Source organism: Anastrepha ludens, chromosome 2 (genome assembly GCF_028408465.1).
Source record: "Anastrepha ludens isolate Willacy chromosome 2, idAnaLude1.1, whole genome shotgun sequence".
Classification (NCBI taxonomy): Eukaryota; Metazoa; Arthropoda; class Insecta; order Diptera; family Tephritidae; genus Anastrepha; species Anastrepha ludens.
The window spans coordinates 31,894,089-31,909,251 of NC_071498.1; the positions used below are offsets into that span (position 1 = coordinate 31,894,089).

The 15,163-nt window shown below is 34.7% G+C and overlaps 1 protein-coding gene across 1 annotated transcript; it reads right to left on the reverse strand.

Annotated features, from left to right (window-relative positions):
- Window positions 1-2,893: 2,893 nt before the first annotated feature.
- Window positions 2,894-9,926, reverse strand: LOC128867841 (saccharopine dehydrogenase-like oxidoreductase). The gene is made up of 7 exons (XM_054109393.1): window positions 9,693-9,926; window positions 9,469-9,594; window positions 8,979-9,213; window positions 8,714-8,906; window positions 5,239-5,385; window positions 4,800-5,138; window positions 2,894-3,177 (listed from the first exon to the last, which is right to left on the reverse strand). The coding sequence occupies exons 1-7, from the start codon at window positions 9,810-9,812 to the stop codon at window positions 3,069-3,071; spliced, it is 1,269 nt and encodes a 422-aa protein (XP_053965368.1). The 5' UTR covers window positions 9,813-9,926; the 3' UTR covers window positions 2,894-3,068.
- Window positions 9,927-15,163: the final 5,237 nt, after the last annotated feature.

The window sequence follows — 15,163 nt, forward strand, 5'->3', positions numbered from 1 at the left end:
CGCTGGCGAGTATACAGATTACAGAGCCGACTATCGTGACTTCTTGTATCTCTATTTAAAACTGAAGTTCTAAATCGTGATTGAATATACATTGAATACTCAAAGTTGAGGTGTCACTTTGTGCCGCCACCCCTAGAGTAGCGCCCATGGCACATGCCCTGCTTGCCATACCCTAGTTACGCCACTGGTTCTGGTGGCGGAAAAATTCGATGTTGTGTGTAAGCTGATATTGTATCTGCTTACCAATGCACTGATGCCTTGGTCCAACTGCAAACGGGCGTAATATACGAATAGGCTACGCTAGAGCAGTAGTTTGCACTGCATGCAATTAAATATAAAAATAGTAAATAGATAATAATAATACAATGGATTGTATTAATGGAGAAAACAATTTCACAAATGTTGATGTAAAAAATACAATTACTTTCTAATTTATTTTCCAAAATGCTGATAAAAAATTCATTATTATTTTCCCAAGTTTTTTCTTCAAAAACGTTGATACAAAAAAATTTAATTATTTTCCCAATTTTTCCCTAAAATGTTGATAATAAATTATTCTTACTTTCCGAAATTTTTTTTCTCAAAAATGTTGATTTAAAAATATATATTTATTTTCCTAATTTTTTTTTATAAAATGTTCATAAAAAAAATTATACTATTTTCCTAATTTTTTTTCTCAAAAATGTTGATTTAAAAATATATATTTATTTTCCTAATTTTTTTTTTAAATATTCATAAAAAAAATTATAGCTATTTTCCTAATTTTTTATTCTCAAAAAGGTTGATATAAAAAAAGTTTATTATTTTCCCAATTTTTTCTTTTTCAAAATATTGATATAAAAATATATAATTATTTTCCCAAGTTTTTTTCTCAAAAATGTTGATTTAAAAATATAATTATTTTTCCAATTTTTTTTCTAAAATGTTGATATAAAAAAATACAACTATTTTCCAATTTTTTTTCCAAAATGTTGATAAAAAAATTATTATTTTTCCGAAGTTTTTCTTCAAAAATGTTGATATAAAAAATATACAATAGTTATTTTCTAATTTTTTTCCTAAAATGTTGATAAAAAATTATACTTATTTTCCGAAGTTTTTTTTCTCAAAAATGTTAATTTAAAAATATATATTTATTTTCATAATTTTTCTTTTATAAAATGTTCATAAAAAAAATTATAGCTATTTTCCTAATTTTTTTTTCTCAAAAATGTTGATTTAAAAATATATATTTATTTTCCTAATTTTTTTTCTAATATTCATAAAAAAAATTATAACCATTTTCCTAATTTTTTATTCTCAAAAATGTTGATATAAAAAAAAGAATTATTTTCTCAATTTTTTTCTTTTTCAAAATATTGATATAAAAAAATATAATTATTTTCCCAATTTTTTATTCTCAAAAATGTTGATTTAAAACTATAATTATTTTCCCAATTTTTGTCTTCAAAAATGTTGATATAAAATATTATAATTATTTCCCGAATTTTTTTCCTCAAAAATGTTAATATAAAAAAATTGGATTGTGTTCCCAAAAATTTTATTCAAGAAGTATATTTTATATCAAAAAATATAAAAATATTCATATATAGAAATGTTAAAAAAAAAACCGAAGGTATTTTACTTTACAGAACTCGAAAATTTTAACATTGAATAAATCTTAAAATTATAATATTTTTGTTTTTAATTTTTCAGTTTACTTCTTATTATATTCAAGCCTACATGTAAGCCAATTTTCAGAAGAATTAACGACAATGTCCAAAAAATTTGAATCACTTCACCATTCAATCATTCATTCAAAAGTTCATTGTCCCATTTTGTGAAACAAAAAAAATTCATTTTCGTTTATTGTGAAGTTTGTCTATGAAATTTTTGAAATCGGTCTATAGGTTATTCAACTATATAAGATAAATGTTTCTTTCTTGCGGACCATTTTTCCCTTCAAGTAGAAATTTTAATACTTACGAGACTTGGTACAACATATACTTATTAGGCTTGATATGAAATAGGAAGAATATTAAACGCCTGTGGTTAGTCTTGCCTACCTTTCACCCATCACGCCCACTCGTAAATAAAACTTTGTACTCACTTGGCAGTTGGTATCGTCTACTTACTCGTAATGCGCAAAGCGTCTCTGGCTAATGGACCGAATTTTATACTGTAAAGTATACAGAAGTATACTTTTATATATCAGCTGTATTTGCTGTGGGGTTTCACTGAAAAAATACGCCGCATATCCGTCAGAACTTAAATAATAGTTGGTTTTTTCATTAGTATTTTTATTTTTCTATAGATGGGTGTAGTGATCGATATCCCATAAAGTTTATGCTCGTTGTTGTATACTAAGAACTTATTTATTTTTCTCCGAAACTAATATTTCAATAGGGTGACTAATTTTGTATAATGACAACCTACCTTTTGTCTGATTAAATATTTTTCCAAAATGACCTTAAATGTGCATTTAGGTAAAAAACCAAAAAAATTGGGTGCTCAAAATGAAACCATCATCAATCACGACCCAAAGGTCAAACACTGAATGTTTTTATAGCTGATTGATTAAATATTTTTCCAAAATGACCTTAAATGTGCATTTAGGTAAAAAACCAAAAAAATTGGGTGCTCAAAATGAAACCATCATCAATCACGACCCAAAGGTCAAACACTGAATGTTTTTATAGCTGATTGCGCATGCGTAGCGCAACTGCCGTAGCCGACTACGCTTTCAACTTGCAAATCGGCTTTTAGACCGAATATTGAAGGTTCGATTAAAATTTTAATATTATTTTAATATTAAGTAATATTAAATATTTAATTTTTTAAATATAAAAAAAAATTCCTTAACACTTCACCTGCTCATAGTTAATGTTATAAAACAGTTTGTTTTTTTTTAAAGAAACGATTTAATTTCGAAAATATAAAATACAAAAAATTATCTATCTTATTACTGTTGTTTTTGTTCTTGTTTTTTTTTCTCATTACAAAAGTTAAAATGTTATCATCTAACCCATCTAATTATGAAAAGTAAAGAAATATTTCTGAGTCAAATTTAACATAAATCATTTAAATAGTTACTGCCCCGGTTTTACCACTTCATATTTAATGCCATATCTGAACTTCTGCAAATCCTCGATTATACTAGTTTTAGAAAAGGCGTAGCCAGGTGAGATAACACCACCCCTAAAATAGAAAATATTATTTAACAACAGAAGGAATTTTTTCTATAAAAGAGTGATAGGTAGAATCGATACTTAAATATCTACTTAATCGATACTCTATTCTCAAAAGTGAGTACTGAAAAGTACTCAAAAGCACTCACTACAGCACTCAAAAGTACTACACCGATGCTCATTTGAAAATCTGTGTGATCTGTGTGAATTCATGGAACGTTAGCTCAAGTACCGAAGAGTGATATACTGTTGTTGTAGCAGCTTACCAAACCCTGTCAGTGTGATGTAGTTACCGGTCGTCATCTAACGGTAGACGCAGGAAACGTGCTCTTTCGACAAGGGGGGGGAGGGATGTTAGGTTAGGAGGCGATATATTTGCTTTTGGTGTTGACTTACAGTATTCGAAAAACGTCACTACTACATGAGTATTACAGCGAGATGAATATATTTACCCTGCTACTCTCTTTTGAAGTTAGTAATGCTCGATTGAGTACTTTTGAGTCGTTTTCTTTTCAAATTAAAGGCTTTGTAGTCTGAGCAGATTGAAAATAAAATATCCGATTCTGAGCATCGATGCTGAACTACTCGATTTGCAAAAGTACTCGATACTTCCTATCACTTTTCATAGGTATATATTTAAAAAATATACAGTGAGTGTCACTTAAAATCGTACATCCACCAAGCTCAACTTTTTAAGTTTATTAATTACTTATATATAAAATTATGATTAATATTCTAGCAAAGCAGAAAATTAAAGTTTTAAACTTACAGATAGACAAACTTTCATCAAAATTCCAAATTTTAGTTTTTTAGAAATTTTTTAGCTGTGTATCAAAATTACGTTTAGTAAGTGGCATTTCTTGGAAGAACAAACATACATCAAGTTTTAGCCAGATGGGTATACTCGTAATCTTTTGTATTTGGTATTAGTTTGTAACGATAGAGCCGAGTGATCACAACAACACACCACCTCACGCCTCAGCAAGTTTGGTCGCAAAATTAATGGAAATAGGATTCCAACTCGTTTCATATCCCCCCTCTACTCTACATCCCTCCTCTGCTTCTCGGACAACTATTTGTTCCCCAATATGAAGAAATGGCTGGCGGAAAAAAGTTGTATTCAAAGGAGGAGACAATTGAAGAAACGAAGGCTATTTTCCAGACTTGAACAAATCCTATTATTCCGAAGGAATCAACAAAGTTGAAGAGCGTTCGACGAAGTGTATAAGCCAGACTATGACGAAAAATAAAAAAAATATTTAACCCTAACAATTAAGTACTTTCAACGACTCTCGTACACTTGCGCCTCATTCTACGACGAGTAAAATGGAAGGAGCTAAAGATCTGCATTTTTTTGAGAGCTTTTTAAAAACATTTTCGAACTCTGATTTAGGCTGTTTTTGAAAGAATATGAATTATGTTTTTATAATGAATTAACAAAAAAAGCACATTTTGAAGACAACGCAGTGGTGTATCTGTACGAGTTCAAAAAACAAACAAAAAATAAATAAAACAGTAACTGCACGATAAGAAGTCGTCACTATTTGGCTGTTGGTATAATACGACTCCAAGTTTTCTAGAGCCATGTACTAAAGCGGTTAAAATAAGTGAAATTAATTTGTTACCCCTTACCTTCCAGGCAACTTCTCCAATTCCTGCAACATTATCTTCGCTCCGGCTAACGCAGTCACACCAGTCGTAGCATAGAAAGGATTATAACCAGATGCGCAAGTCCATAACTGCTGTTTGGGTTTCTCACCAAGTGATTTTCCTTTGGCCCAGCCTTTGATTTTGAAATACATTTGGAAATAGTGAGAATTCATATTGGCCTCAGTAGGACCCTCCGGTGATATAAGACCAAGACTGAAAATTTGCGGAAACTTTAGCAGCAGTTTGCGTGTGAAACAAAATTGGCACAGTAGAGCGATTAAGATAGCAAAAACGGGTGCTGCGATGGCGTAGAGCAACGATCTAAGTGTTAGATGGTGAAATTGAAAAGAGAGTAAAAATATGGCAAAAATAATTGCACTTAATGAACTTTCGAACGCTGCGTCTTCGAATATAAACCTACTTGAAACCAATATAGTTTTCATACTGAATGGGACGCTTTTTCTCGTTCTCAAACCATAAACGTTGCGTATTCAAAACGGTATCGTGATCTCCGGACATCAAAGGTATGAAGTAATTGTTCAGCGGTGGCACTTTGTGTGGATAAGGGCTATGAGGCGGCACATGAAATAAGCAAAAAAAAAATTGAGAAAATTTATGATTATTTTATGATGCACTGTTAAGGCAAAATATGTACGAAGGAGTAGTGAGCAACACAGTAACAAATTAACAGTTATATTAACAGAGAGCATACATTTCTCGCCCTCGCTTGGACTGCCTATTCACGCTAAGACAGCCAACATACACAAATCAAAAACGAAAAAAAAACTGTGTTGAAAAGCTGTTGGTTAAACATTTTAATAGTAATATGAAAAAAATGTATAAATTTAATTAATGCAAGTTGATACTAAACATTTCAAAGTTGTATAGCAAAAAAAAAAATACGCACATCGGTTCAGTGATTTTTGATTTGTTTGAAAATTAGTTTTAGGATTTTTTAATATATTTTGGCTCAAAGATACTCCTCTTTCTAAGTTTATGCAATTTATATCAATAAAAGCCTTCTAGAAGCTAATAAGCTAAAATATAAAAAACCTTATGCAAATCGGAGGATTCTGTGTGCAGTTATTAGCGAACAAACATAGCCACCGATTAGCTGTTAGCCAAAACAAAAACTGTCAATTAAATAAATAAGATTTGGTTTTGCCATCGTTTTGCAAGTTTTTGTGTATTCCAAATAGGGTTTTGTGAATCCGACGTTAGCTACGAAGACCATTGTAACAAAATTCTGCTCCAAAATTTATGGGAATCTCATTATGAAATCTGCAGGCTTTACTGAAACTTTTGTAAAAGACATTCACAAAAAATAAGAAAAAAATGCTGGGTTTTTCTCAAAAATTACAAAAAAAGATTTTTTCTAAAAATTGTGGACAAAAAAAATTTAATTTTTTTCGAAAAAGTTTTTTTAAAGTATAACTTATAAAAGAATTTATAAAAACATTAACAATAATCGAGAAAATTGTCTTTTAAAAACCGCTTTACCAAAATTTTCAACATCGAGTAAATTTGAAATTTTTTTTTCAAAATTTTCAAATTTTTTTTTCAAAATTTTCAGAGATATTAAAAAATGTTTTTCTTAAATTTTGAAGAAAAAAAATAATATACATATTTTTCCAAACGAGTTTTTTTAACAAGTCTATTTTATAAAAAAATTTTGAAAACAGTAAAAATAATCGAGGAAATTTCTTTTAAAAACCGCTGTACCAAAATTTTCAAAATTGAAAAAATCTGAAAATTGTTAATTTTTTTTCCAAAATTTGATAAAAAAATTTGTTCTTCAAATTTTGGACAAAAATGTATAATTTTTCCCCGAAAAAAAGTTTAACAAGTATATTTAATTCAAAAATGAATCAATACATTAAAAAAAATCGAGGAAATTTACTTTTGCAAGCCGCTATACCAAAATTTTTACCATTGAAGAAACCTGAAAATTATTAGTTCTTTTTCAAAAATTTTCAGTTTACTCTCTTATACTCGAAACTAATTTTTAGTTGAAGTATCACTCCGGTACTCCTCAAGTAGCACTAAAGCGCCATTTTGATACCATTATTCAACAGGAGGATATCTACAGCAGAGAGCTGTTGGTGTAATGGAGAAGATTGATGGGACTATAGTTGGCGCACTGCCCCAGGATTTCGAAGAAAGGAGTCCCCAGTGACCTTAATCGTCTAGCTGCCAAACCCGGACATTTGCAGAGAAAGTGCTCAACAGTCTCCTCGGAAGTGCCTTCCTTCGGAACTTTCATCCTTAAATTGCTCCTTTAGACTCCCAGACTGATGTAGCGTCTGCCAAGCAGAGATCTGCGCTATAGACAAAGCAAAAAAAAAAAAAACGATAGGACTAATGGACTTACCTCCAGGAAACCTTGACATTTCTTTATAGTCAAGCAGCGATCAAGGCACAGACCTCAACGCGCATCAATTGAAGATCTGTTAAAGAATGCACGCGGTCGCTTTCGCTCATTCAACAACACAACATCCCACTTTGTTGGTTTCCCGGCCACTTTGTAGTGGAGGGAAATGAAAGAGCGGATGAGTGTGCAAAGAAAGGCTCTGAATTTGAGCTTCAGTGAATGGTAGAGGACATTACCTTTCCTCTAAACGAACTGTAAATTGCGATCGCCTTAAGCCTAATTGGGAAAAACTATAGGATTGGAGGTCTCTGACTATTAACTGCAGTACCTCCCAAGTGCGCTGGCCAAAACTGAATCTTAAAAGGACAAAATGCCTGCTTGGGTGCAATAGAACAATTCCTCACTGGTCCTTGAGTGTATTGAGAAACTTCACATACAAGGAAGGCACAATTGCATTAAGCTATTTTGGGTCCTAGAGCATAGGATTATAACTGGGAACTGAGAGAGGTTGCGGCCTCGCCTCTAATAGGACCCACGCCCTTCCTTCACTTGGGACAAAACAACATCAAGGGGAAGCTCAGGAGTAAAGAGCTAGAGCTAAGAGAGGTTTGTTGGCACCAAACTATAAGAGTACAACCAAAAGAGGTTCAAAAACCCATAACTCTACCAGGGATAAGCTAGCTCTTAGGCATTTTCACAGGCGACTGCAGGTTGCGAAGTCATCTACACATGATCGGAACTTGGTCTATGGACTTTTGTTGTTTCTGCAACCAATTTCAGGATACTCCAATTCACCTTATCCTGGAATGCTGCGCTATAGCGCAGAGAAGGTTGAAACATCTTGGCCACTCGCGTCCAGAGAAAGGGAAAGGGAGTCTGGATGAGGTACTGTGGTAAGTAGAAGTGCGAACCTCATAAAGAATCTAATCTAAGAATAAACTCAAAATGCTCACTGGCATTGATTGCACAGCCATCTGCGTAGGCTCAAAATGTGGTTCACCGACTTTTGCCTTTTTTGGGATCAATCACTGGAAACTTCAATACATCTTCTTCTCTAATGCGCTACCATAGCGGAATATAATTACATCGCGGTCTTCGTCAGCCAGAAGAAATGCACATACGCTCAGTCCAACCCAGCTTCATCTACTCCGAATTCCGAATGGTAGTCACGCTCCAACCCATTCGGCTACGGCGGTCATAACTTAGTTAACCGATGGAAATCAAATGCAGGTATCACAATGTGCCTTAGAGCCATCGAGTGTCTTGTTGGTTGAAAGGAACCTGGCTAACCTAACCTAAGCCAACCTAGAAGAATTGATGGCAATATTCAAAATACTTCGCTTTCTTGACAGAAGGAATGCGAACCTATTCTAAATTCGTCATGAGGACACATGTTCAGTACTAGCGCCGCATTTCCCTACACGGCAATTCCTACAGAGCTCCTTAACAATATTGCATGGTCTGATCGGTCGCATTATAAAAGTAGTTAGAAATATCATAATCAATGAACTTTATTTTTTCATACCACACTCTCAAAACCGGTTTCAAGTCGGGATAATCTTTCGGTTTCATCTGATTTTTGATTGCCAAAAGTTCCTTAGCATGGCTTATTATTTGTATGGCACTCTGCCAAGTACCGGTATGTAACAATGCTTTTGAGTGCTGATCTTTGAAATCAACGGTATTCTCCCAGTAGGTTTCAATAGAGTTAACGGTACCTATGAAACATAAATGTCACTGTGAAAGTGAAAAATCACATATAGAGGGAGAGCGAATTTATTTGTTCTTACCTGGAAAATTACGCTCGGCATATACCACACCCATTTCGGCGGCCACGCTGTTAAATCCGCAAGCAGATATCACAAAGGTATGGGACGCCTTGGCCAAATCATGATATTTCAAGGCCATACGATCGATAAACTGTGGCTCAGCACTAATGTCCACATAATGAGTGCCAACATCAATGCAGGCCTTTACCACCACTTCGCCATAGGTATAATATGGGCCGCAAAAGTTGACGAGGACCTGGCGCAGTTAAAAATGGCATTAACAATTTTGAATAGCTGGCAATTATATATATATTTTTAAATAAAAACGTAATTTAGTGCTTTACTTTCTTTGAGTCTAATTTTATTTTTGGTGATTTTAAAAGCTTGAGCTGAAAAGCTCAAAACAGTTCACTTAGCTCTTATTCGATGGTACTGTACATGTATGTATGTATGTATGTCTGCACGTAATATAAATTTCACTTTCACACCACTACCATTGCATTATAATCACCTTGCACTTCTTCGCCATTTCTTTGATTGAATTTTCATCTTCAACATCCGCCAAAGTGATGGACACATAACTTAGATCCTTGTCAATTTTCTGGCTAAGTTTTTTCAATACATTTTCCAATTTAGCCTAGTTATTTAAGATTTTTTTGATTAGTATATACGATGATCAACATGATCCTGTGCCGCTAACAGGAGCAGTTATTTTTTTTTTTTTTTTTTGTTTACCAAATTCCTGCCTGCGATGCCCCATCTCAGTCCATGAAATACTTCCAGCGCATTTTCAACCGCAGTTTGGCCAGCAAAACCGGTGGCGCCGAAAATGATTGCATCCAATTTTTCAGTCATTCTATTTGAATTTGCTGTTTCCCAAAAGCCTACACACAAATTCGAAAGTAACTAGTTGATGTTAAACAGTTTACGTGTTGAATACCTCGCAGTAACTAAATTCACTGATGATTAGCTAGAAGAGTCCGCTGGAAGAATTAACACGATGACGGTCAAGGTCAACCAACGCCTTCGTGATTTGCACTCACAGAACTTTTTGTGAGTAATTATGCTCAGAGAGGGAAGATTCATGAGTATTGCCATTTGCTCACTAGGTTTGGTGGGTTTTTCAGTCGACAAGGTACGATCAAGAGTTCCTGAAGGTGACTTCTAGATAAGTTAAAAATATCGACAAATAAATAAAAGCAATAATTCAATTTATTATTCACTTCCTAAACTGGCCTTGAGTTCCTGACGGTGACTTCTAGATAAGCTCAAAATATCGACAAATAAATAAAAGCAATAATTTAATTTATTATTCACTTCCTAAACTGGCCTTGAGTTAAAAAAATAAAAGAAAGAGCATGAAATATCTTGGTCGAAACTAACACTAATGGGTTGAAAAGTATCAGAGGTTTTCCATTGCTTGCCGATGGGACGACCACTATAAGAAAGAAGCTGTTTCTATCGCTAGGATATTCATGTCCGCGAACCCGACCGAATGATAGTCATACATCAACCCATTAGGTTGTAGCAGCCACGTAGGTCGCATTATTATACTCATACTTCGTGAAGTCATTAATCTGAGAAAGTAAACCAGATAATATGGACAGCTTCGGAGGCAATTTGTCGTGTTATTAGTAGGATAAGTTCTGAAAATAGTAGTAAAAAATTGACCTGATCATCCATATTCCTCCATGAGGCTCCAAGGCATGAGACGATACCAAGATCTCATAAAATTCCGGGGGAGTACAAATAAAATATCTAGAAAGCAAACACCCATTAGTAGATTAAAAAGTTGAATGTTTGTAAATGGTCCACTATGAGTTTTGCACTCCTACTGCTACACGTTTTCTTCATGGCACAACCACAAATCGAATCCTTAGATTAAAGGAATCCAATAGTGCGACACATTGCAATCGAGTCAGATTCAAAATTTTGAGATTTTAGGGTTTTCCTCAAATAATTATAGCAAGTTTACTTAGACACATACTCGATCCCATATTAAAATAACAAACTTTAATTAATTATGTCCATGAAAACCTCCACGCTTAGCTTGACCGTACTGAAAATTTCTTCCGTTCCAGTTTTGGTTTTATTACTTTGGAAGTGGGAGGTGAAGGTCAACCGACTTTAGGCATACAGCGATTTCAGCTGAAATTAATGGTTACGGCTTATGGGCTCAAAGTTGATTGAATAACTTTCTGCTTTTCCACCTAAGCTTCCCATATAGTTTCCTATACGCGAAGAATGGACGGTGAAGCTTCGAATGTGAAAAAGTAATATTACGGTAAATTGTTATGTAAATGTCTCGTTGATGGAAAGAGCAATCGAAGAAAAACTACAGTGCCATTAAAGCAGAATATTTTTTACAAAGAGAGTTCCTGCGAGGTGGGTCGGGCAATAACCATCCATGTTTGAAATGATAGCCAATGAGGCCAAGTGCACTCAAGATGAAGATTCCAAATCAGGAATTGCAAGTAAATTTTCACGTTCTGGCACTGGGATTCGCAGCACACTACTGCGTTCGCTGGCATAGCAATCACAAACATTTCTGATCCATTGTGAAAAATTGTCTAGTTGCAGTAAAAAATTATCTAGAAAAGTGTGAAAATGGCACAGGGAAGACAAATGTCCTATTATATATAAATAATTGGCTCTTACATCCTTTATTGGGTCTTTGGCAGAGCTCCTCCTCCTATTTGGGAGAAGCAGAAATACGGATATTTGCCATTGCCGCTATTAGGAAAAAACATTTTCTATCGATGAGTGTTTCGTGCAGGAAGATTCGATTGGTAGTTCCGAATGGTAGTCACACACATATCCATTCGGCTACGGCGGCCGTCTTTCCTGTAAAGACTTCTAAAATGCTGAAAGGGGTCATCATTGTGCAATTCAACTGATGATCCGAGGATGGCGTATAAGGCTTCATATTGTCATATTTGTTTACAACGCCGGTGCTTCTGGGGCAGGAGTTAGAATATATTTTACAATTTTTAAAATGGAGACTAATCGACGGTTAAAAAATTACCGAGAAAAATCAAGAAAAATCTAATTAGGGCATTATCTTCCATGCAAAATCTATGCGAGTCCGGCCTAATGCATTAGGTGCGAGAGTGAAGTGGCCACCTAAACACCCTTGTATGAAATTTCACTAAGAAATCTTAGTACAAAATTAGAAAAAGGCCTAGGCAGACTCAACTACCAAACGAAGGGTTTTTATATAATTGTTGATATTTTTTTAGATGGCAACGCCGAGCGCGAGCTTGATTGCATTATCAACAACGCTGTCATAGAATGAAGCGAAGAAAAATGTATGTATGTAGCGTAAATGATTCACTAGCTGCACACCGTAGAGCCGAAGGTTGAGCGACGCGACGTTTTCAAAGCTTGCCGGCGTTCATATAAATATAATTTATGTATTTATGTATGTTTATGATGGGCATTATTTTGCAAATTAACGCTTATTCGTTTTCAAAGCAAAACATTAAATAAAATAAATAATTTATATAAGCGCCATAACAAAGCCCTCTGTGACCTTTAACACATTTAGTTCACATATTTTATAGTATCCCTGTAGGAAATTCGACTGACTATGAACCATTTTTTTGATACTTGTCACTAACAATTTTGCACTGACAAGGCACTGGCATCAGCTTATTTTTAGCTAACTGTAAACTGGTTATTTCAAAGTGGACTTAAAATGGCGCCAAACGAAAATGTAATTTTTCCCCAGCAGCAATATGAGAGACATATTATTATATATAAATGAAGCTGGATTCATTAAAATACTTAAAACTTTAAGTTCTCATTTGCTGTGAAGTAATTTTTAGAAATTTAATGGAATCTTCATACTTTCCCTATAGGAAAGGCGGAGTTTAGTTCGTAGCTACTGTGCCGATTGCTAAATTTTTTAGCTGAATCTGTGGAATCTAACGATGAACAAGTTGTTGTTAGACCTAGACGAGACGAGAATTTAGGTTGTGGCCTACACCGACAATGTAACTATACTACTAAGGGTCACGCTTCCAGACATTCTCTGAGGTCTAATGCAAAGAACATTAAAATAACATAGGGAGATAGTTTAATCCCCACGCGGCCAATACTGAACTAGTGATGTTTACAAGGAAATAGGTATGAAACTCTCGACCTTCGGCTTGCGACACTGAACGAAATTGTTCTGCCGTTCGGTGACAAAGGAAGCTACCAGCTTTAACCTGGGAAACAGCTTGGATTAAAGGAGGAGCTTTACTCCTGTAAAAGAACAGTAGGCTTAAAGTGAGGCCTATCCCCAAAATAGCTCACTGGTTATATACAACTATTGTCAGATCAATTATGACCTACGGAATTCTGGTCTGGTGGCCAACCCTCTATAAAAAACAACGCCAAGCGGGGCGCTAGACAGTATGCAAAGGACGGCTAGCCTAAGTATTGCTGGGGCGCTCAAAACAACGCCAACTTCGGCTCTAAATTGTATGCAGCGTTTATTGTCGACTGACCTTTTTTGTACACAACTAGCCGCCAAACCTGTGCTAAGGTTGAGGGAAGCATCGATGCTCAAGACAAACAACCAGGGACATTCAAGCATACGTGAACTGTTTTCTGGTATGCCTAACACTACCGACTTTTGTGACTCGGTGAATACATACCTAGACAGCTCTAATACAATCCATTTTCCATCTCGAGAGGACTGAGAAAACGATGAAAGAAAAAAAAAAGCTGGTAGCTCAAAACTGATCAAGAGGGAGGTGGTGTATATTTCGAAACTATAGGCAACAATCTATCCTTTCGCTTGAGTCATCATTGCAGCGAATTCCAAGCCGAAATCTTGGCACTCGCAGAAAGCCTTTTGGTGCTAAATGAAAGTATAGTCACAGTTAGAGAAATCTTTATTTACTCCGATAGTTAAGCAGCTCTGAAACCGCTCCTATCATGTAAACATCTATCTTAATCTTCTCTGGGTGCCAAAACATAGTAACATTAAAGGTAACTATATGGCAGATGAGTTAATTAAATTGAGCTCCTCGCTTCAAATTAGTCAGGGGAAGGTCGACTTGCCCATGCCTTTGCCAACATGTAAACTTTTAGTAGACAGACATGAAACAGTTAAACACCTGCATTATCAGGAGACAAACGTGGGCCGAGTGGAAAATGGCACTAAGATTTTACTTAAATTAAGTAGGAAAGATTTAAGAATCGTGGTAGGTGTCCTATTTGGGCACTGTCTAATAGGCAGACATGCCAGTAGGTTAGCCGCACCATTCAATGGCTATTGCAGAAGCTGTCAAGATATAGAAGATGAAGAGACAGGCGAGCGCCTTGTATGCGGGTGCATGGCTCTGTGTAGAAGACGGTTGAGACTACTCAGTTTCGCTTCTCGCTTTTCAACATTGGGGATGTTGCGAGTCTCAAACTAGCCAGCTTTTTAAGGCCTACACAATGGTTTAAAGAGAACCAAGTAGAGTAAGGATAGCATAGTTCCGGTTGTATCACAAAGGGTTTCCAACTGGCCTAGGTGCGTCGAAGGACGGCTGTCCTTCACCTAACCTTACCTAGTGTTGAATTCAATAAAAATATAATGGTGTATGGTGCTTCATGATTTTTATCTAAAGGCATTTGCAAAATAAGCAAAGAATTAAAAAATGGTTTTCTGAAGTTTTAATGATTTTGGTACAAAGGCAAGTCTCAATTACTTTTGAATTATATTAATTTTCAAAAAAATTATTTATTTATTAGAATTCAATTAATATACCATTTGAAATTTTTGGTTTTCAAATTGTTCACATACAAGGTGGCGCAAAATTAATCACTCTATCGGAACATTTATAATTTTTGCAATTGGCGTCGTACGGCAATCATATTTGGCACTTGTGAACTAAACAGCTACAGTATACAAACAGACAAGTAATAGAGAGCGCAGAGGTGAAAAGAAATATTTCGATTACCGAACATTTTTTTATTAAGTAAAAAAGTTATTCAAAAACAAAATTGGCTGATTAATTGCGCCAAATGTCTCTCATTTCATAAAACCTCCCAGTTGGTTTATAAAGGGCAGGTAAGGAATATTTCTGAATCGATATTTTCGAAACTAGTCAAATTTCCTGCCGGGCTCATATACACATCTGTATGCACGAGTGTACACATGCATGCCATTAGTATTTATTGCTGCCTTAAACTGAACTTTTCATTTGTGTGCTAAAATTATTTATAAT